We start from the raw sequence: 23,070 nt of genomic DNA on the forward strand, positions 1-23,070 counted from the left end.
CCTTTAGATGCATCACCTAGTATGTCACACACCTAATACATCAGAACCAAACTATAGCATCAATATGGAATATTGGAGTGCAATATGGTCAAATATCATCATGAGAGTAGTAGAAGACAGGCTACCCTTAGATGCATCACCTATGTCACACACCTCATACATCAGAACCAAACTATAGCATCAATAATGTTGTATTTATTATAATACAATGAAAGTATTTAAAAACAAATAATAAAGAGGTTTAGCTGCACGTTACGTGAGCAAATACGTGAACGTGAACGTCAAAAATCTGTGTTGTTAATATCTTACATTCAGCATACTTGAAGTTACCACTTTTCACGAAAGGTACGTACGTGCAGTATCATACCTGTAGGTGAGCATGCAATAAGCCCAAAGTGGTGACATCACCTAGAAATAACACATTTTATATTTGCTCGCGTAACGTGCAGCTAAATCTCCCTAATAATGTAACTAGAGTATAAAAGCATTCAATTCAATTCAATTTTAATGGTCCTTCCCTGGAGGAAAATAACTTTGCATACATTCAATACACAGAAGGCCAAAAAAAAAAAAAAAATGTTATGTTGGCGTAACCTGACCTACCCTAAAAATACGGCCGTCCCTGGATATTTTTATTTAAATTAGATAAGATAAACAATATACCATATTATTATAAACCACAATGGAACCTAATAAACAACATCTTAGCAGAAAGTAACTAACGTAATTAACGTTTGGGCTGATAATTGAGGAGACGGACAGCGTAGGTATAAAGGAGTTGAGGTACCTGTTTGTTTTGAATGAGGGGAAAATGTTCAAATGTAGCAATTCTGGTTCCATTCTTTGGTCGTTTGTAATTTTCTTGGTAACCATTTGTAATCTGTTTATTTAAATTAGTCTGTAATAGCTTAATATTTTTTAACCTCTGTGAAGCGCCTCGGGACCCTTTTGGGGCTATATAAAAGCCGTTTATTATTATTATTATTATTATTATTACACTGTACACCAAGGTCAAAGTTGGGGTCAATATGGGAGATACAAGCAATGTCCATATTCATATTTACTGTGCGCATGTGGGATAGCTACTCCTTAAGATTTCTTGCACTGGTATCGATATTAGAACAAAACTGTTCTATTAGTGTTTTTTACCCTTTTGAAACAAGTACGCACAAATCAGGGTTCTTCATATTAACGGGGTAACTAAAGATAACGTACCTTTGCAAACACTTTAACAGTGTAGACTAGCTGACGTACTCTTACATCAATCATGGCGTATGCATGTAGCATGCGTGTATTGGCCTGAGCTAGACAGTTGTACAGACTTATATCAGCATCTAACTGCATACAGCGATCCACAAACTTGACGATAGGAACTTTAGCAGTTGAGATGGGAATGATATTGTGCAAGTTCTTGTGCTTTTTCAGTTTCTTGGCAAGATCTTCAACAATGACAGGAATGTCTAACTCCTGAAATACAAAAAACATAAACAATCAGAACAAAATAAAATGGATGTTATCAGCGGCCAAAATATAGGATTCGAACTGCCTCTGGCCACCAATTTCATAAAGCCTGTAAGCACCAAAACTTGCTAAGCACACACAAAATGTTGCTTAACAGAACATGTTACCAGCCAAACTTACATTAAGCTGACATTGTTGTGTCCCACTTAATTTTTGCTACGCAAGAAATTTTGCAAGCAGTATTTTCTGCTTATCAGCTTTATGAAATTGGGCCCTGCTCTAGCATGGTAAAGGTTGTGTATACAGTGCTTAATTCAGTGTTTAATAAATGAAACTTTCATGTGTATAAAGTCCTGTATGCAGTTCATTCAGATGTATGCATAGACATTAAGCATCTCTTGTGATTCATTATTTGTAGAATGACTCTTTTTTATTTTACATAAAACCAAGGATGTCTCATAAGTGAACTTAATCACTGTAGCTCGCAAGCCTGAGGGAAACCTGTAAACAGGGGTGCTTTCTACGTGGACCAGAAACACCAAGATTAACCAATACTCTTCCATGATAAGTGTTGTGGGTTCTTTTACATGCCCTACCAGTCCTAGTATTAAGGACCTACAGCTTTATGTCCCATCCAAGTGTCAACACCACAGCTAATTCTCCGGCACTCTTAATCACTCAGCCACTAAAACATAACAGTACCATTGACCACGGTAGAACATAACAGTACCATTGACCATGGTAGAACATAACAGTACCATTGACCATGGTAGAACATAACAGTACCATTGACCATGGTAGAACATAACAGTACCATTGACCATGGTAGAACATAACAGTACCATTGACCATGGTAGAACATAACAGTACCATTGACCGTGGTAGAACATAACAGTACCATTGACCATGGTAGAACATAACAGTACCATTGACCATGGTAGAACATAACAGTACCATTGACCATGGTAGAACATAACAGTACCATTGACCATGGTAGAACATAACAGTACCATTGACCATGGTAGAATATAACAGTACCATTGACCATGGTAGAACATAACAGTACCATTGACCATGGTAGAATATAACAGTACCATTGACTATGGTAGAATATAACAGTACCATTGACTATGGTAGACTGTTTGTACACTATGCTATTCTTGCGAATTGCTAGAGTCAAGTGTTAAAGGCACTGCACACCTTTAGTAATTGTCAAAGACCAATTCGTCTCACTTGGTGTATCTCAAGATATGCACACAATAACAAATCTGTGCAAATTTGAACTCAACAGGTCGTCAAAGTTGCAAGATAAAACACCCTTGCCACACGAAGTTGTGTGCTTTCATGCTTGCTATGTTTTATACTATCAACAGGGTTTCGAGGCGCTTCAAAGAGGTTAAAAATATAAGCAAGTTAAGAAAAAAAGAACAATTTAAGAAAAACAGATTAAGATTGCGACCAATGATAATTATTACAAATTTAAGCAAATTAAGAAAAATACAGAACAGTATTTAAGATAAACAGATTAAGAATGCTTTAGAAAATTACAAACATCCATTAACAATGATATAAATGGTCAGTCCCAATTGACATGAAACAGGCAGTGTAAAAATATTAAAAAGAGCGAATTAACGCCATTGGACACTTTCGGTAAACAGTATTGTCCAAGGCCCACACTTTGTGTATCACAACTTATATTTAAAATAACAAACCTGTGAAAATTTAGGCTCAATCGGTATCAGAGTCGGGAGAAAATAACAGGAAAACCCACACTTGTTTCCGCATGTTTCCCCGCGTCATGACATGTGTTTAAAATAAATCCGTAATTCTCGATATCGGGAATTTATATTGTTTTAATGTTTTCTCAAAAAGTAAAGCATTTCATGGAATAATATTTAAAGAGAAGTCTTGCACTATTACCTTCTGTAAACCCTGTAAATTATTTGTAAATCTGTGAATTTTTAATTTTGTTTCGGTACCGAAAGTGTCCAACGGTTTTAAAGAAAATAATGATTGTAATAATTTTTCCCAATGTCGTTATGACGTTATTTTTTATTAAAGGAAAGGAATAGGAGCCAGTTTGAGTTCAAGTTTGGGTTATTTCCTTGTCTGATTCTAGTTCCTTCAACACTGGACAAATATACATGTAGGTTATGTCTTGTATGAGTTTATGTGAAATGTGAACTAAACAAAAACACTCACTTCTGCAGTTTGGTGATGCTGGAATTTCAAACATATGTCCATGTCACTTTTTGTGAAGCCAAATCCATTTCTTGATGAACCAAATAGTTGAAGTCTAGCATCTTGATATCCGTTGTTCTGTATGAACCACTCATAGTTCTCTACAGCTTCATTTCTACGCTTCATATCCCAATCTTTCAGACAGAATGTATCTGAAAACAAACAGAACATATGCAATAACTCATTCTACAGCCAATATTCATGTTTTGAACATTAGTGGAAAGTCTCCCATAATAGCATAGCTTGGGTAATGGGAGTGTTGGGCCAAGCGGTTACAAGCACCAAACTCAAGCTCAGCTGTATCTGATCAGCAGAGAGTGGGTTCGAACCCCGGTCGTGACACTTGTGACCTTGAGCAAGACACTTAACCATAAGCTTCTCTCCACCCAGGGGTAAATGGGTACATGTGAGGGCAGAGATGGTTTATGTGAATGATAAGCTTGGAGCGCTGTAACTTACAGCACCGACTGTATACTCCCCAGGGAGCTGAGATGGTTTAAGGAATGAAAAGGCCCAGTGACCAGGGGGTTATAATGTCAGAAGCGCTTTGATACGCACTTCGGGCTCTGATAAAGCGCTATATAAGAATTAATTATTATAAATGAAATGACAAACCTGCAATATTTTTGCACAGTGCATCAATTCTCTTGAGATAGTGTCTGTCCATCGCCGGTAGTACAACCAGGTTAGGAACAGATTCATCTGGACATTCCTGTAAATCAATCATATGAACAGATTACAGCACAACTTTTCACTCACTAAATATCGATGTAGTTATGACCCAAATTGGGTTGATCCTAACGTTGATATTTGGTCAGTCCACCAAGTTGGGAAAAACTTGTTGACATTTGTATGACGTGTGCATGATTTAAGTCCTGCCCAATTTCTTCTGAATTCAATCACTGACTATCACAAAAACAGTTTTGCCTGGTACAATTGGTTCCTTGTAATTAGTGCACGAAGTGAATTTGCACAATATTGTATTTGAGTGTTGAAAATTTGAAAAAGAAACTTCTTGATGTAACACGGACATGGTTACTGTGTTACATCCAAATCACTCATGTTTCATAATAATTTCCACTAAAATACATTAAAACAATTTATACTGCAACAAACATTTTCACACACAAAGGAGATTGTTACATGAACAAATTGTGTCAAATAAATGATTTCTTTTCATAGTATGGACAAATATTGCACAAAAAACACACCATGTCTCAACTTGGTGCCAGAATGATAGTTTCCTAAATAGAAGGAGCAGAAGTATCTTTGCATGAAACAAGTTTAACCCTGCTGGAAGTAGTTTTACATTGACTTAGATCGAGCTTGATCGAAAAAAAAGGTATTGGACATGTTTAGTATTTGTCTCAGACCAGTGTATTCTCACTTGGTGTATCTCAACATTATGCATAACAAAACAAACCTATGAAATGTGGGCTCAATTAGTCATCGGATTTGCAAGAGAATAGTGAATGAATAACACGCTTGTTGCACTATTTTGTGTGCTTTCAGACGCATAATAAAAGGCTTCAGCTGAAGTCTTTTATTGGTTGAGGGAGAAATTACCTCTTTCTCAAAAACTTTAATTCTTCAGAGGCAGCGTTTCTCACTGTGTTTTATACTAATACTATCAACAGCTCTCAATTACTTGTTACCAAGTTAATTGTTATGGCAACAAATGTCCAGTGCCTTTAATCCACCCTTTGTAGAGTGAGAAGTCTGAAAAACCACGCTTGTAAAACATATCAGGAATTATATATGATTTGAGGCATTGCATGGTGAGGTATCAATATATATTTGATTTGCGGTAACATCATGTGTGTATCTACTGCAAGGTAGAGTTCTTTAGAGAACTGTCTTGTTTTATATTCTACTGCTGCGGAAGAGATTTTTTCCCAGATTTTTGGGGAGACTTCTCAGTTCTCAAAAGATCTGTCCTGCTTTTTAACTACTAACTGGGCGGAAGGTAGAAATTCAGCTTGGACTACTACTTTAGCTTACAGGATCGTTATTAACTGGAATTACTAGTGAATTACTTACAGAGATTCGATGTCCTTCCTTAGCACAGCCATTGCAGACAACCATGACCTTCTTGCCTCCTGTTAAAACCTTCTCATCAAACACAAAATGGAAATCCTGATTGGTCGCAGTATCTCCAGTGGGTTTGCTGACATCAAGTGAGTCCAACAATTCAGTAACCTCCAACGAGGCATCTACATGCAATGTATCATTTTCAACACAAGCGTTTGCATGGCATAAGTCGTTGGAATCTACTAAGTTTTGTTCAGCAATGCTTTGACTTATCTCAGAGTCATCGCTGGTACTGACATTGACTGTTGATGCGACTGATACAGTACACTCTTTGTTACCTAGCACATCTGCATCAGTTGACAAATCAGTGCTGTGACTATCCACTGAAAGTTCTTGTCTCACGTCTCCACTCCCTGTAAGAGATTCAATGATGTTAGTCGACAGATCCCTTCCAGTTCCCTTGACAGACCTACTTGTATGCACACCACTACTGGTTTTATATGAGCTGTCCTTTGCATCAATACCATCACTGTGTGGCTGCTTAGGATCAGTTGGTTTACTTGTAGCCTTCTGTGGCTGACCAAAATAAAGCAGTGCCTCTTGAAGGCGATCAAATACATACTGAAACACGATGTTGGAGCTCAGACTCTTGGCAATGTTTTTCTTGTTGACAGCAATGGGATCTGCAGTAAAAGCAATCAATTAACATCATTATTACTCTTGGCAATGTTTTTCTTGTTGACAGCAATGGGATCTGCAGTTAAAGCAATCAATTAACATCATTATTTTTTACTTGATGTATTATTTGTACAGATGCATTTTAAGGCAATGGACACTATTGGTAAGTACTCAAAATAATTGTTAGCATAAACACTAACTTGGTAACGAGCATTGGAGAGCTGTTGATAGTATAAAACATTGTGAGAGCGGCTCTCTCTGCAGTGACGTAGTTTTAGAGAAAGAAGTAATTTCTCACTATAATATTTGATTTGAATTTTGAGACCTCAGCTTGCATCTGCAAGCACACAACTTGTAATAATAACACTAATGAAGTCTTATATAGCACATGTATCTACCAACAAGGTACTCAAGGCGCTTAGTATATACATTTATACTGAAAGAGAGGTGATTGAAAGTGATGAACTCTGAGACCCAATTATGTAGCACCTTATAAGGGTTTACAAAGTGCTACGGCGCATTTAGCAGCCACAGCTCGGCCACAACACTTGTGCATCAAGGGTGTTTTTTCTTCTATTATTCTCTTGCAACTTCAACAACCAATGGGAGACTTTGGGACGCTAGGTGGCAGCAGACTTACCAGGTAAATTTCCATTGTTTACGTAGTTCTGAACTTGCGCACATGACCGAGAACAATGGATTTTACCTGGTAAGTCTGCTGCCACCAAGCGTCCCAAAAGTCTCCCATTGAGTTCAAATTTCCACAGATATGTTATTTTATGCACCAAATGAGATATGTACACCAAGTGAGAAGACTGGTCTTTGACAACAGTCAAATATCTCCACTGCCTTTAAAAATGTTTAAAGTATGACATGACTTACCTTCAATAGCTAGCCTTCTATTTGGAATCTTCAATTCATCTCGACTAACAGGTTCTCGTTTGCGTACTGAAATCACTATCTCCTCAATAGCGATGTCAAATGTATAGAATTTCAACATCTTAATCCACAATTCTCCAAGGCTGTCCGTGTTAGTTCCTTCCAATTTTTCATTCTTCAGATACAAAAAAAGAAATAATAAAAGTCACTATCGCACTTTACAGATTTCATTCAAGATAGCTTTCACACATATCATGAAAGAAGTTCATCAGGCTGGTAAAAAATCAACTTAACAAACAAATTTTCTCTGACCCCCTCATACCCCAAGTTCCACCCAGGGGGAGGACACAATCGGCCAAACCACCATCCAGTGGCCGCAGCAGGAAACAGCGCCACCAACCGACTAGTGGTGCCTTGTTGTGAGGATGCCTAGTGATACTGGTCAAAACGAAAATATTGGCTGTGCTTCATAGAAAATTCATTTGCCAAGTTAACCTTCACACATTTTTGCTGATCAGAAAAAATAATTTGAACTAGTTAAGCAGACATTTTTTTCTGTAATGTTTGTGCTTTCCAACCTGAAAATGCTTTTTCTTTAACACTCAACTGCATTCAAGTTCATACAAATGTTATTGCATTGTAGGGCATAGGGTGCCGGGGCGGAGCGGATAAGAGCACTGAACTCAAGCTCTGGTGCTTCTGTTCAGCAGAGTGTGGGTTTGAATCCCCGTCGTGACACTTGTCTTCCTAAGCAAGACACTTAACTATAATTGTTTCTCTCTGACCAGGGGTAAATGGGTACCTGTTAGGGCAGAGATGGTTCTTGTGAATGATTTAGCCGAGTAGTACATATTTGTTGCACAGGCTTGATACTCCCCAGGGAGCTTAGATGGTTTAAGGAATGATTTAAGGCCAGTGACCAGGGGTAATAGTGTTGGAAGCGCTTTGAGACGCCCTTCGGGTGTGAAAAGCGCTTTATAAAAACTGGTTATTATTACTATTATTATAATTATTGTCATTTTTAGCTGTGGCATGTAATCTCACCTCCTGCAATACAGGCACAACTGGTGGTTGACAATGCTGCAAGAAGTAGATGGTCATCAATACGAATGAATACGCAGGCATGCTGCCATCAGACTGACTGTCTACACCACACAGTCTGGCCCAGGATCGCAGAGCCATCGCCAATAAATGCACCCGAGGATCAATCTGACGGTAGTCACGTAACAGCTGTGATGTCTTAATGGCTGATACTGAACCGGTACAGAGTTCACATTTCAAACCACTAGAAAGAAAAACGCAGAAAGTGTAATTAAAAATTCAGTCAGATTCTTGTGTATTTCGTAGTACATTGTGAACACTGTACAATAAGGTATAATTTAATATGTTAAATTTGCATCGGGATAGAATATTCATTTTGGTTTTACCCATAAACAATTATCTGTAACATCAGCTGTATACTCAGAACTTTCCCGAGCTCTGTGAAAAGAAATCACAGGTGGGCTTTGAACCCACGACCGTTACAAATCTAGAGCAGTGTCATACCAACTAGACCACTGAGAAGGCCCAGTGCTACAAACAAAATTGGAACAAAGATGTCTTCAGACCACATGTAGTCTAGGTTCCTAGACCATTGGTGTTGCGTGGTCACACACAACCAACGTTCCGATTATGCACGGCAAAAACTGTACACGCTTGTAATGAACAACGCTAGCGGGCGCTCTGTTTCTCTGATTTCCTGTGCTCACCAAGGTCTAGGACATTTCCAACAACGGGTCTTAACTTTTTTATTGTTTTTCGGCAAATCTCCCCCGACTTTCCGGTGGAGCCAATCAGAGGCTGCGTTGCGGTTGGCTCATGAATAATTCATCAGTGTTGTGCATGCAGTGTAAATGCATGCAGTAATGCATTGCATGACTTTTGCTATACTACTCTGCATGTGTGTGTGTGGGTATATGTTTTTATCGGAGTATAATAATGTCCAGATCAGTAGGATTTGAAACTTTGCCACATGGTGGAAATACGATAAAGAAAGGTTTGCGGTACCACCACAAACCTTTCTATGTATAATATCCAGATCCAGACTACTGCATTGCCATGATGCAGCTTGAAATGCGATCGTGGCAGGGCCCACACTGATGAAGCCTGTATTGGCTAAACAATTTGCTTATAGTTAGCACAAAATAGTATTGCTTAGCAGAAACTGGTTACCAGCCAATTTTTAATTAAATTTGAAATGTTGTAGACTTATGCCTAGTGCCCACCTAAATTTTTGGATAGTAAAGAAATTTTTTACAGTATTTTCTGCCAAACAGATATTAACTGGTGGGCCCTGTAGTGTTATTCACAGTGAAAGTTTTTTAATCTTGGGGGAAGGAAATCTTGAGGGATTCAAAAGCGTTTTTGTGAGAATGTATTTTGAAACGTAACCGTAGCTGCAGATCTTGGAATGTAAGCGTAGCTTGACTCGGGATTGAAAGCGTACTTTTTGATATTGTAGCGTAACCTAAACGTATCTTGGAGTGTATAAGCGTAGCTGAGTAGCTGTGTAGCTTAAAACGTAACAGTATCTTTTGGAGCGTAAGCATATCTTGGAACGTAATTCAAAGCTGCGTATCTTGGAACGTAAGCGAAACTTGACATGGGATTGAAAGCGTACCTTTTGATATTATAGCGTAACTTGAAGGAACATAAGCAGATCTGTAAGCGCAGCTGAGTAGCTGTGTAGCTTGGAACGTTGACATCTTTTGGAACGTAAGCATATCTTGGACTGAAGCGTAGCATCTTGGAACATAAACGTAGCTGCGTATCTTTGAACGTAAGCATAGCTTGACTCGGGCTTGAAAGCGTACCTTTTTGATATTATAGTGTAACTTGAAGGAACGTAGACCTAAGCGTATCTTGGAACATAAACGTAGCTGCCTATCTTGGAATGTAAGCGTAGCTTGACTCGGGTTTGAAAACATACCTTTTGATATTATAGTGTAACTTGAAGGAATGTAGACCTAAGCAAATCTTTGAACGTAAACGTAGCCGAGTAGCTGCGCAGCTTGGAACGTAACCATATAATATTTTTTGGAATGTAGTCGTAACAATATCTTTTGGAACAACTCATGAGAAATTGCGAATTTTGATTGCTTGTCGGGTGGCGACTACTGCTATTCAACTCCCAGTTATTTGAGGCGAATAGTCAGGTCATAAATTCCACTAGTTGCCCAGTTTAATCATTACCTCAAAAATAACTCTTCATTCACAGAATTAAAAAATAATACTTTGTTTGGCAAAATTATGCTTTGAGGGAATTTTGTTTTAGCATTATTTTTATTTCAACCTTTTATAAAAAATTCTCATAATATTTTTAAGCTACTCACACAATAACACTGTCAATATAACCATGATATAACCATGGAGGTAGATGCGATATTCCTACGTTTTGACATCATCAAAATTACCTGAAACTCATAACAAAAAGAAATTAGGGGGCCATGAATCAAAATGGAGCATATTGGAACGTTGCGATCATAAGAAACAACGGAGTCGACACCCGCAAGCTGGGAGTTCATAGCGCCCGGGATTTAACACCTCCAACCCCCACGAGACACGGCATGGGCGGTACGTGATACTATTCCACAAGGCTTATTTCACGTTCCGATTGCTCCACGCCGTGGGGCCATACAAGCGTTCGTTACACGGACTCTCTGAATGCTAATCTTACGTTCGATTTTTGACCATTATTTACGATTTCAAATCGTCACGTATCCGTAATCTGAATAGGTAGTCTATACTTAAAATTTCACTGTTTTCCTTTTAATAGGCCTATAATGACCACGGAATTACTCTTTGAGCAAAGATTATTAAAAATAGAGCGCCGATCATATTGACCTTTGACTCGGTCTGGTTTGAATAGTCATCTTCAATTCGTCACGTGATATGAATATTGCATACATTAAAAGTAATTTACATAGTCTGGCCACGCCTTCAATTTGCAAATGTCCTAGACCTTGGTGAGCACAGGACATGGGGAGATCCGGAAATCAGAGAAACAGAGCGCCCGCTAGCGTTCGTTCATTACAAGCGTGTACAGTTTTTGCCGTGCATAATCGGAACGTTGGTTGTGTGTGACCACGCAACACCAATGGTCTAGGAACCTAGACTAGACCACATGGTGCATGGGCATCTTTATTCTCAGGTCCATAGCATTTATTATGCCAAACAAAATCACATCGTTATAAACATGTTTTTTAAACCCAATAAATCTCTTTGTTCTTCTGTTTTTCAAATTTGTTTTCAGTGCTGCTTTCAAAGTTGATATTCTTTTAGCGAAAAACTCATGCAAACAATGCAGGGACACATGTTAACCAATCAATAAGTTCCTGCTAACATGAAAACATATTATGAATTACTATTACCTTTGCTTATCACTGAATCGAATACATGGAAACCGGCCCTCAAAATCAGACTCGATGTCTTCAAAAATCTCATCTGTAAAAAACAAATTCCAGGCAGTCAGTTGATTGTGTTATCAAGGCTGGTAGGTTACAAATGTTTGTAATGCAATAATAATCAAGGCTACTTTCAAACGATGGTGTTATATACTGCTAAATTGTTGGAGATGTAGTCAGATGAGGTGTTGCATATAATAACCAATGGACCGTATTGAATAACCCCTTTGTTGCTAAGAAAGTGGCCATCTGGTAGGGCAGGCCGTACGTGCATCTTTACAGCATTTGTAAAGGCCCACTGAACCTGATTTAAAAAAAATTTCAAAGGGGCCAGTCAAGATGGAAAAGTGGGAATTCTCAAGTGGTAGGAAAAGCAAGTGTGAACAGGTGTGTCTTCAGTTGCTGCTGAAAGGGTGAGATGTTGTGTATTTCCCTGAGGTTTGCAGGGAGTGAATTCCAGAGCCTGGGTGTTGTACTGGAAAAACCCATGTCCCCGTAGCTGGCTAATCAAGACCGAGGAACAAGGAGCATGTTGCTGGTAAATCTTAGAGCTGGGTTGGATTTCACAAAGAGTTAAGACTAGTCTTATCTTGAGTTAGGATGAGTTACTCGTCACTAGCTTTAAATTTCTGATATCTCCTCGCACAAGTCCTAACTCTTTGTGAAATCGACCCCGGATCTTGTAATATTGGGAATCAACAGGTTTGTTTGTTTGTTTGAATGATCTTCCCATCAAGGGAACTCGGCAAACTCCCACAAAGGGATATAAACACCAAGCTGGCAACAGCCAATCTCTCTCATACAAACATTGGTTTAACGTCTATGATTATGAATTGCACAAATCAAGAAATTGTGATTCAGTATCTAGGCAACGATATTTATTCTAGTAATTGTGAAATCAGCAGTAAGCTAGAGGTTTCGAACCCACAACCTTGTGATTGCAAGGCCTGCAGTCTAACCACTTGACCAAGGTGACGGTTTTGCACGTACATGTAGAGTGGGGCTGAACCTTGGAGTGCCTTGAAAGTGAGAATTATGATTGACTTACCTCCAGGACCCAGTGCTTGACAGGCCATAACCAGTACCTGGGATGGGATAGAGCCTTCAGGAGCTTCAATGCTTAGATTCACATCGCTATCCTTGAAACCAAACCCACTCAGCGATGAGCCATATACACTCACTGTTACATCTGGTTCATCATAAAAAAGGTAGAGATAAATAAGGGAATAAAAGGGTAGTGACGAGTTCTTAAACGACAATTTAAAACCGGCAGAGTCGTGGCTGTGTGATAAAGGCCCTCTTACATGTACATGTCTTATTGCGCAGCAACGAACTTGCAAGGTTTTAAACGGCAGTTTAAGAATGAGTTACTACTCTTTTATTCCCATTCATAAATGCCTTTTGGTTAAAAGGCATAATAAAATAAGAAACTGTGTAAAACTTATCTGTTTTTCGACGTCCCTTTGAGCTCTGTACGTAGGTGTATTGCAATTTTATGACGGAGACAGTTTTCACATATTCGTGCGCGTAGATAGTCTTGGTGCAAGACGTTTTCCGTTTTTCTTTCAAACACAGAGCGCAGCCAACTCACCAACAGCGCCCGCATCGCCCGTAACGAGAAACGTGTTACACCACAACTAGTGCATAAGTATCAGAAAACAGCTCCAGCTGGTTATTATCAACCGTTTAAACACCCCCACGTGATGCGCTCTCCACCAATAGGAATAACGAAACTGTCTGAGGTATTAATGAATAAATATATAGACTTAACAACCTGTGAAAGTTTAGGCTCAATCGGTCATCAGAGTCGGGAGAAAATAACGGGAATACCCACCCTTGTTTACGCACGTTTTGCTGTGTCATGACATGTGTTTCAAATAAATCCGTTATTCTCGATATCGAGAATTGATATTGTTTTACTGTTTTCTCAAAAAGTAAAGCATTTCATGGAATAATATTTCAAGAGAAGTCTTTCACCATTACCTTCTGTAAACCCTGTAAGTTATTTGTAAATCTGTGAACTTTTATTCAATGGCTTTAAGCACCCTGTTTGAGCACAGCGCATAGTGCAAGATCATTGCAATACGTCGTTTGTGTTGTGGCGCATCTGTGTGTATTTTATGTGTGTTTGTATGGTAGGTGTAGCGAAGTAGACGTCGAATGTTCCAGGAAAAGCTATTATGAGTCTGATAACAAATAAACTAAATATTATATTCCTTTAAATTCATAACTCTAAACCAACATGGTTACTTAAAAATCACTTCCATCTTTTATTTGAACACCTTTCATTATTTTAATGGTAAAATAAACCTTCAGGCTTTTTTTTTTCTTTCTAGCCTATTTCACTTCACTGCAGGAAGAAAGCCTCTTCAACAACTCTCCTTTTTCCATTTCTCCTGAGCTTTCTGTTGCCAAGCAATACCCCTACTGGCACAAAACATTAAATATGCTTCTTCTGGGTTTTACTTTTACATTAACAATGGCAGCCATGACCCAGCCATCCCATTGGCCGTAACACAAGGCCCATAGTAAGAAGGTCAGAGGGTACTTCATAAAAATTAAAAAAATTGTTTGAGATTTTTATTTTTATTATGCACATTTACATTGATCATTCTTGTTGATTTGCCCGTTCATGTTGATGCTGTATATTATAAGCCACAAATAATAATTTGTGTAAGATGGGCCACCCCTTCGTTAAATATATTTGTTGATGAATACAAAAATACTGGCATGTACAACAGGCACACTTGACAACCAACAACTAACCTGGCATTTCCTTGTGTAGTATTTTCTCCACAGTATGTGCTATACGTTGTCTCATCTCTAGATCTCCTTTGTTGAGAGCATTTTCATCTACAACAGACTTGAGTAGTGTTGATAGTGCTCCTGCGTGTGCCTTATTGGGAGCTTTGATCTTCTTTATTTCCCATTGGTAGCTTTTGCTCTAAATGTACAATATAAAATAAGATGACTTTATTGTTTTAATACAAAAGGGCTTGAGTTTAAAACAAGAAAAAAAAAACATTTTAAAGGCACTGGACACTTTTGGTAATTACTCAAAATAATTGTTAGTATAACAAATTACTTGGTAACAAGCACTGGTGAGCTGTTGATAGAATAAACATTGTGAGAAACTGTTCCTACTGTGGTAACATAGTTTTTGAAAAGAAGTAATTTCTCACTTTAAAAAATTTGAATTGAATTAGAGACCTCAGCTGAGGTCTTGAATTCAAGGCATCTAAAAGCACACAACTTTGTGTGACAAGGGTGTTTTTTCTTAATTATTATCTCGCAACGTTGACGACCTGTTGAGTTCAAAATTTTCACAGATTTGTTATTTTGTGCATATCTTGAGATACACCAAGTGAGAAGACAGGTCTTTGACAATTACTAAAGGTGTGCAGTGTCTTTAAGTCAATGTTCATAAAAGCTTCAATATATATTGAAAGTGCTGTGTATTGTGCTAGTTTACCTCCTCAAGCTTAGAATGTCTTGGCTCTTTCCAATGCTTCTTACACAGTGTCAGGTTGTCAAGATGGTAGTTACATAACCGGCAATAGAACTTTGCATGAGGAAATCGTGGACTTTTCTAAAAAATGTAAAGACAAAATTTATATGTTAAATAGTAAAAATTAGAATGGTGGAAGGCGACTGAGTGACCTGCTGACCACCGGATAGAGGAACATATGACCATAATAATAATAATGATATTCTTATATAGCGCATTTCACAATAACCGTATTAATGCACTTTACATTAGTGCCTTGGTCATTGACCCACCAACATTCCTTTAAGCTCCCTGGAGAAAATACAGCCCCGTGCTTATGCAGAGCTTTGAAGGCTTTTTCATACACAATATCAACCTAACAGGTACCATGTATACCCCTGGGTAAAGAGAAGCAAATACAATATCTTGCTCAAGGACTCAAGTGTCATGACCGGGATTCAAACCCACACTCTGGTGACTTAACCACCAGAACTTGAATTTGATGCTCATAACCACTCGGCCATGACACTCTACCATCCGATGCTCAAAGGGATAGGGACATTAACAAGTATGCATTTGACTACCGCTTTACTTGGTTTGACATGGGAGTAGTTCAGGATAAGTGTGGGCCGACTCGGAAGACAAATAAACACAGTAAGTGAGAAACAAATAATATTTGAAGATTGTCACACATATCTTGGGGCAACTGAGGACAAGACCAGGGGCAACTGAGGACAAGACCAGGGGCAACTGAGGCCAAGACCAGGGGCAACTGAGGACAAGACCAGGGGCAACTGAGGACAAGACCAGGGGCAACTGAGGCCAAGACCAGGGGCAACTGAGGACAAGACCAGGGGCAACTGAGGACAAGACCAGGGGCAACTGAGGCCAAGACCAGGGGCAACTGAGGACAAGACCAGGGGCCACTGAGGACAAGACCAGGGGCAACTGAGGACAAGACCAGGGGCAACTGAGGCCATGTCCTCCATGGCCTGTGAGTAAATCCAAGCCTGCTGTGTAGTGTAAATGAACAAACTTCTGTATGCACATTATTTGTAATACAGAATCACTAGAATACTTAGAAATGGACTTTAAACAATTTCATTGTGTTCAACTGGAGCCAATAAGGTATACTATGAGAGCTCATTTCAATTACAATGTTTGAAGTAAGTTTTTAGATAGTAGAACATAATAAAATAAGGTGAAACATTATACATGGCTTTAGTGTTTTAGCTCATCCATCTGAAAACATGACAATATCATGAGATTCATTCATTATTTATGATATCTGCTTAATGTCAAATGAAAGTTGGTGCTTAATTGATACACTAACAGGACAACAACACATGCATTCAGTAATTAATATTAACAATGCCTATATGGATTGATTACAAAAAGGGAAACAATAAGTCCGATCCAAGGCAACGTGTTCCTTTAACAGCCGATTTTGTGCTTTTTGTGCGACTTTCATTTCATAGCAGTTAACCACAAGCACACGAAAAGGCTTTCTAACCTGTCAGTCCTCACTGCACGAAGGTGTAAATGATGTCACAATGCAAATCCGTGGTGTGTGCGCAATATTGCTGCCTAATTTTTTCTGCTAACCTGTAAAATACGCTTGCAAATTTTAACTCAACAAATTTGCTTAAGCAGCGCTAGTAAATTGGGCCCATGTTTAAATGTTACTTACTTTGTTAAGTCTATATATGTAATGTTCCTCTACCAGTAAGTCTTCTTTATTGGTGTGAGCATCAGGTACATGATGTAGCTTGTCAGAATGCATCTTCTTGTTGGAGGATTCACCTTCGTCATCTCTTGCCTGTGCTTTACTCTGCTTCTTGGTTTTGTCCAAATCTAAAGTCTCATCTTGTAGAACTTGTTGATGCTGATCGACTTCTTTTAACGTATCCACAGTGTTCTGATGTGTTACATGTTTTTCAACTACTACTATGTCAGCCATTTCTGGATTTTTCTGGATTTTTCGCTGATAGCGAGCTAGTTCTTTTGCCTTTTGCTTTTCTTTGGTTCTCTTATTATTAAGCTTTTGACTCCCTTCAAGTTGAGGATGTGAGCTGGCGAAGTCAACTTTTTGTCTAGTACCTCCAATCACATGCTCTTGCCTCTGGGAATAAGTTGTACTAACTTGATTTGAAGTTTGCTTTTGTCTCTTGTTCCCATTGATGTTCATTTTCTGAGTTTTGTTCTGGTTTGGATTATTTGTTGGAGAACAACTCTCTTCCATAGTAAAGGGACCTTCCATTGACCTGTGATGAATTCCGAGTCATTCTTTTCATGAAAACCTGAAAATCAAACAGAAACAGTTAATATAATTTACTGTTTGTTTTTTGACACAAATCAATGTCTGAGAACAATTGCTTAATTGACTGCCAACTCAATACTCACATTTTGTTGCTGTCAATAATAATAATAATAATAATGATACAAATTTATACCGTGCTTAATACTACGTTTCTAAGTGCATGGTGCTGGTGTCCTGGTGAAGACTAAAGTAAACCAGGGCAACAGCCCCCCAAAACAAAGAACAATAAACATGTATTTATAAACAAAATAGGCATAACAAAAGCAGAAATAAACATGAGAAATAAACACAATTAACAGAAAACAACAAGCTGCAGAATGGGGTAGATACAAAGATTTGAACAAGTGAGTTTTCAACATAGTTTTAAATGTCTGTAAGGAAGAAGCATTTTGAATTTTGGGAGGGAGAGTGTTCCATAATTTGGGAGCTGCAACAGAGAAAGCTCTGTCACCGTAGCGTGTTTTCACACAAGGACCAGGCATCAGTTGAAGGTGAGAGGATGTGGAAGATCGTAGCTGGGTTGAAGGAACTTTTTGTTGAATGAGTTCTGAGAGATATGTAGGACACTGACCATTACGAGTTTTGAAAGTGAGCAGAAGAATTTTAAACTGAATGCGTTGAATGATAGAATGATGTTTGAAAATAGGAGTGATGTGTTCATGACGCCGTGAACATATCAATGCATTACGAACACACATGATTGGACCAACCATTCTGGGAAAGGCAGGGTACCTACAAAATTGCCTCTTCATCACGCATGGCATACAGTCACAGTTCACGCATAACGCACAAATAAAGACAGTGCAGTGTGCACTGGAAGCCTTGTAAATTGTAAGTGTAACACCCCTTTTTAATGTTAACCTAAATGTTAATGTTGTCATTTGTAACAATAAATATTGATGTTTAAGAAAGAGAGAATTTGTTAAAAATTGATGTTTTCATTAAACACAGGTTTTCTCAGCTTTTGTTTTAATTAATGCAACTGACCGAGCTCAGCTTGAATTGTCATAACTCTGGAACCAAGTGACCTATTGAGTTGTGTGACCCCTCATTCTAAAGCCCCTAAAATTGCCTTTCATTTGATCATAAAATCTTAATTTTGATAGGGACTGACTTTACTGCCCTGTTGTGGTGACGGGTCACAAATGATAGACTCATGACTATGACAGCTCATATTCAACCCGGCAAAAGTGTGACTTTTATCAGTGTCTATGCACCAACAATGCAGAGACCGGATGATGAAAAGGAAGCCTTTTATGAAGAACTATGTCGCATTATCTCCAAGACAAAAGGAAAACTGATAGTGATGGGAGACTTCAATGCACGTGTCGGAAAAGAACATGAAGTCTGGCCTGGTGTACTTGTCAGACATGGCGTAGGAAAGATGAACTCAAATGGTCTGTTGCTGCTGGAAACGTGTACATGACTGAAACTGACAGTAACTGTTCAGAATGAAGAACAAGTACAAGACAACATGGCAGCACATGAGATCCAAGCAATGGCATCAGATAGATCACATCCTTGCGAATGCCGATGCACTCGACAACATCCATGTCACCCGTGTTCTTCGGAGCGCAAACTGCTTCACCAATCACAGGTTGCTCATCGCAATGTGCAGTTTTGCTTTTATGCGACCTCCACTTAAACTCACCCACCTAGAAAATACGACACAGCGATGAACCTCCAAAAGTGCACTGAGCTACAGGCATTTATTGAATGTCAATCTAACAGACGAAGTGAAAACTTGGGAACAGACCAGACAGATCCTTCAAGATGCATCCAAAACAGTTCTCGGCAGACGGAGGGTAGTTAAGAATGACTGGTTTGATTCTCAGGATAATCATATTCGCAAGCTGATTGTAGACAGACAACTATAACAGATCTGAACTGAAGCCGAATCCGTGATCTGAAAAATAAATGGTTCCAAGACAGAGCAGACGAAGTTGAGAAGTTTGCACAGAAGAAAAACTATCGTGAATTTTACAAATCGCCCAACATGATATATGGTCCTAAATCTCGCAGCTCTCATCCCACCATGTCCAGCGATGGCCAGCTACTGACCTCTTCTGAAGACATCAAAGCCAGATGGATGGAACATTTTTCTACTCTTCTAAACCAACCTGCAATAGCCAACATTCAGGTCCTGGATGATTTTGAACAGCAACCAGTCAATCACAACCTAGGAATGGAACCAACTAAGGCTGAGGTAGTGGAGTCAATCAAGAGGACGAAGTGTAACAGAAGCCCTGGACCAGATGGCATTCCACCTGAAACACTAAAAAGTTGAGGAGATGTCATGACTAGGCACTTACACAAAATCTTCAGTGACATGTGGTTGCATGAGAGCACCCCTGCTGACCTCAATCGCAAACATGTCGATCCTCTACAAGAAAGGAGCCAAGTCTTTGTGTGGCAACTACAGAGGTATTTCTCTCCTGAGCGTGGTTGGTAAATGTTTTGCTGACATCTTGCTTCAACGCCTTCAAAAGGTCCTGGAACCCATTACCCACAATCCCAGTCAGGATACAGAGCTGACAGGAGCACCATCAATGGAATTTTCACTCTAAGTCAACTGATGGAGAAAAGCAGAGAGCAGAGGCTATACAGTCGACTCCCGTTATTACGAGCTCGCATGTTACGAGGTTCCGGTTGATACGAGGTTTTTTGCCGGTCCCGAACGGCCCCATGCGTGTTTCAATGCATTAAAATACTGATTATACGAGCACGGTAGTAGCGAGAACACAGTTATAACGAGGTAATTTGGGAGACCCATTACAAGCAAAACATTGTTTAAAACCCTTCTATAACGAAAACAATTCAAAGACCAACAAAGGAAATACCTGTACAGCTGGTAAAGTCGATATTTGTGGCTTTTTTTAAGACATACAATAGAGGTGTTAAGTGGACGCTACCGCTAGCAACACTAATCCGAAATCGGGAGTCACGAGTCAGCAAGCAAGGTTGTTAATTCCAAACTCCGGACAATGGTGGGATTAGGAGGTTTGCATGGTTCAAACATTGGAGAAATCTTAAGAAAAGATACTGATCCACTGAGTTTATAAGCGCATTATAAATTTTCAGAAGAAAAAAAACCCCCGCAACTTACAATCAAAACTAGTTGCGTGATCAATATTATTGAATGCAAAAGCAAGATTTTACCTGGTATCCCACATTGGCAATGAACCATCTAACATGACAGTGTTTACCAATGAAAATCAAGATTCTATTTTTTGTTGCTGCGACGAGTGTATTGCACATGCACACACATGCACAGAACATCTTCCCTGGTATCTCGCGTTAGCAATGAACCTTCTATTATTACACTAGTGGTTACCAATGAAAATCCAGCTTTTATTTTATTTACTGAAAATTTTCACAGCGTGTGCAGTATGCATTGCAGCAGTAAGATTTCCCCTGGTGTCTCGCAGCAGCAATGAACCATCCAGCGTTAAACAGGTGGTTACCAATGAAAACCAAGACTCTATTTATTGCATTGGCCATAAACTGCCGGCGACCAAAGTTTTGTAAGAGAAACTTCCCAAAACATGAACGCAAGTTAAAATCTTACACTTTTTATCAATCTTGTAAAATATAAATTGATTTTAAAATTGAATTTAAAACTAAACCAACTTAGTTAAAACAGTTTTATAGTACCCGCGTTGTGCTTGTTTGTGCAGTACATTGCACAGACGCACTGCTCTGCCATGCATCTGTGTGTACACACGTGCGGCCATTATGTCATGTACATGTATATGCAAGTACACGTGTTGTGTGCATGCACAATGATGACGTATGTATCTATATTTAGCGCGCTGCGTTTAAGACGAGATTCGGCTAATACGAGGAAAATGGGCCAGTCCGGCGAACCTCGTTATAACGGGAGTCGACTGTACATGTATATTGCCTTTGTAGATTTTGCCAAAGCATTTGACAGTGTCAACAGGCGACTGCTGTACCAGATACTCTCCAAAGCTGGATGCCCACAAAAGTTTGTCAAGATGGTTCAAGCTTTTCACACTGATGTGTTTGCCAGGCTTATTGTGGATGGTGAGCTAACTGACCCTGTAAGATACGAAACCGGAGTCAAACAAGGATGCAAGTTGGCGCCAGCACTGTTTGGTTTGTTTGCGGCAGTCCTGCTGTACCTCTCCTTCACTGACCTAGAATCCAAATGCAGCATAAAGGTCCGCTTCAGGTTCGACGGTGATTTGTTTGACCTCAGGCGACTGAAAGCAGCATCCAAGACCCAACGAGCCCTATTTCGGGAAGCACAATACGCTGACAACATTGCAATCTTTTGTGACAACCCAGACGATCTACAACATCTGCTTACGCTCTACAATGCCAAAGCATCTCAGATGGGTCTACGCATCAACAAAGACAAGACTGTGACTATGTGTACCGGTCCAGACGTCACCTTTGAGATTGATGGTCAGCCACTCAATAACGTGGACCACTTCAAATACCTTGGAAGCCATCTATCTGCGGACTGCCAGATGGACTACGAACTCAAAAGCAGGATCCAGGCTGCTTCCTGTGCGTTTGGGCACCTGAGAGAATGGGTGTTCCATGACCTCACAAATGAGACGAAAGTGAAGGTGTACCAGCAATGTATCATCCCCATCTTAATGTACGGCTGTGAAACATGGACACTGTACATGTACCAGCACCAACTCCACACCCTAAGAACAGTCCAGCTTAGTCACCTTCGCCAAATTTTACGGATCAGATGGAATGATCATGTTCCAAATGACGACGTCTTGACGATGGCAAAAGTTGATGACATAGAGGTAGTTTGGATGCGGTGCCAGCTGCGATGGATTGGACACATCCACAGAATGACCAATGAGAGACCAGTGAAAGCCCTATTCTAAAGTGTGCTTGAGGAGGGTTCCAGGCGTGCAGGACGTCCCTTTCTGCGTTACAAGGATGCTTTCAGAAAGACACTCAAGAGGACGTCCTCCCTTACCACCTGGTCTAACCTGGCATCAAACAGGACCACCTGGAGAGCATACCAGGAAGGCCTGCTCCAATTATGATGCCGAACAGAGACTAAAGAACCTAGAAAGAAGAGCTTGCAACTACCTCAAGATATGGCGATGGCCCTACTACTAATAAAATCATTGACAAAAAATTGAACTTTGTGCATGGAGTTTATTGTTATTGATGACGTTATTACTCAAGCAGACTTTACTTTATATTATTTCCAATACAATAATTAAGCCATTACCGAAATAATCCTTAGTTATTTTCTGGGGGCGACTTTGCAAGGGGGCGACATTGGCTAGGCTAGGGGCGACATTGTCAGTAGGCTTTACTTATATTAGGGTTTTCAGGTCAAAATTTTATCAATGGAGTAGGGTGCTGATTTTGGTGTCAAATTAAAGGGAATGCAGAATACATTATAACACTTTTTAAATGGAATTGATAGGTGAAGTACTTTTTGACTTACATCATTATTAATATCGTAATATTGTCTTGAGGATGTAGACGTATTCACAGCATATTATCTACTGGGCCTATGATACCTA

At 39.3% G+C, this 23,070-nt stretch overlaps 1 protein-coding gene across 1 annotated transcript in view; it reads right to left on the reverse strand.

Moving 5' to 3' along the window:
• LOC117297635 (terminal uridylyltransferase 4-like) overlaps positions 1-23,070 on the reverse strand; it is a 52,893-nt gene that overhangs the window by 18,182 nt on the left and 11,641 nt on the right. Inside the window, exons 2-12 of the mRNA XM_033780773.1 lie at positions 16,910-17,519; positions 15,205-15,321; positions 14,499-14,676; positions 12,781-12,921; positions 11,700-11,772; positions 8,335-8,575; positions 7,294-7,465; positions 5,743-6,416; positions 4,318-4,414; positions 3,664-3,854; positions 1,216-1,467 (exon numbers count right to left, since the gene is read on the reverse strand). Of these exons, the coding sequence (XP_033636664.1) occupies positions 1,216-1,467; positions 3,664-3,854; positions 4,318-4,414; positions 5,743-6,416; positions 7,294-7,465; positions 8,335-8,575; positions 11,700-11,772; positions 12,781-12,921; positions 14,499-14,676; positions 15,205-15,321; positions 16,910-17,479 (2,706 nt within the window). The 5' untranslated portion in view covers positions 17,480-17,519. The remainder of the gene's footprint in view (positions 1-1,215; positions 1,468-3,663; positions 3,855-4,317; positions 4,415-5,742; positions 6,417-7,293; positions 7,466-8,334; positions 8,576-11,699; positions 11,773-12,780; positions 12,922-14,498; positions 14,677-15,204; positions 15,322-16,909; positions 17,520-23,070) is intronic.

Source organism: Asterias rubens, chromosome 12 (assembly GCF_902459465.1).
Source record: "Asterias rubens chromosome 12, eAstRub1.3, whole genome shotgun sequence".
Lineage (NCBI taxonomy): Eukaryota > Metazoa > Echinodermata > Asteroidea > Forcipulatida > Asteriidae > Asterias > Asterias rubens.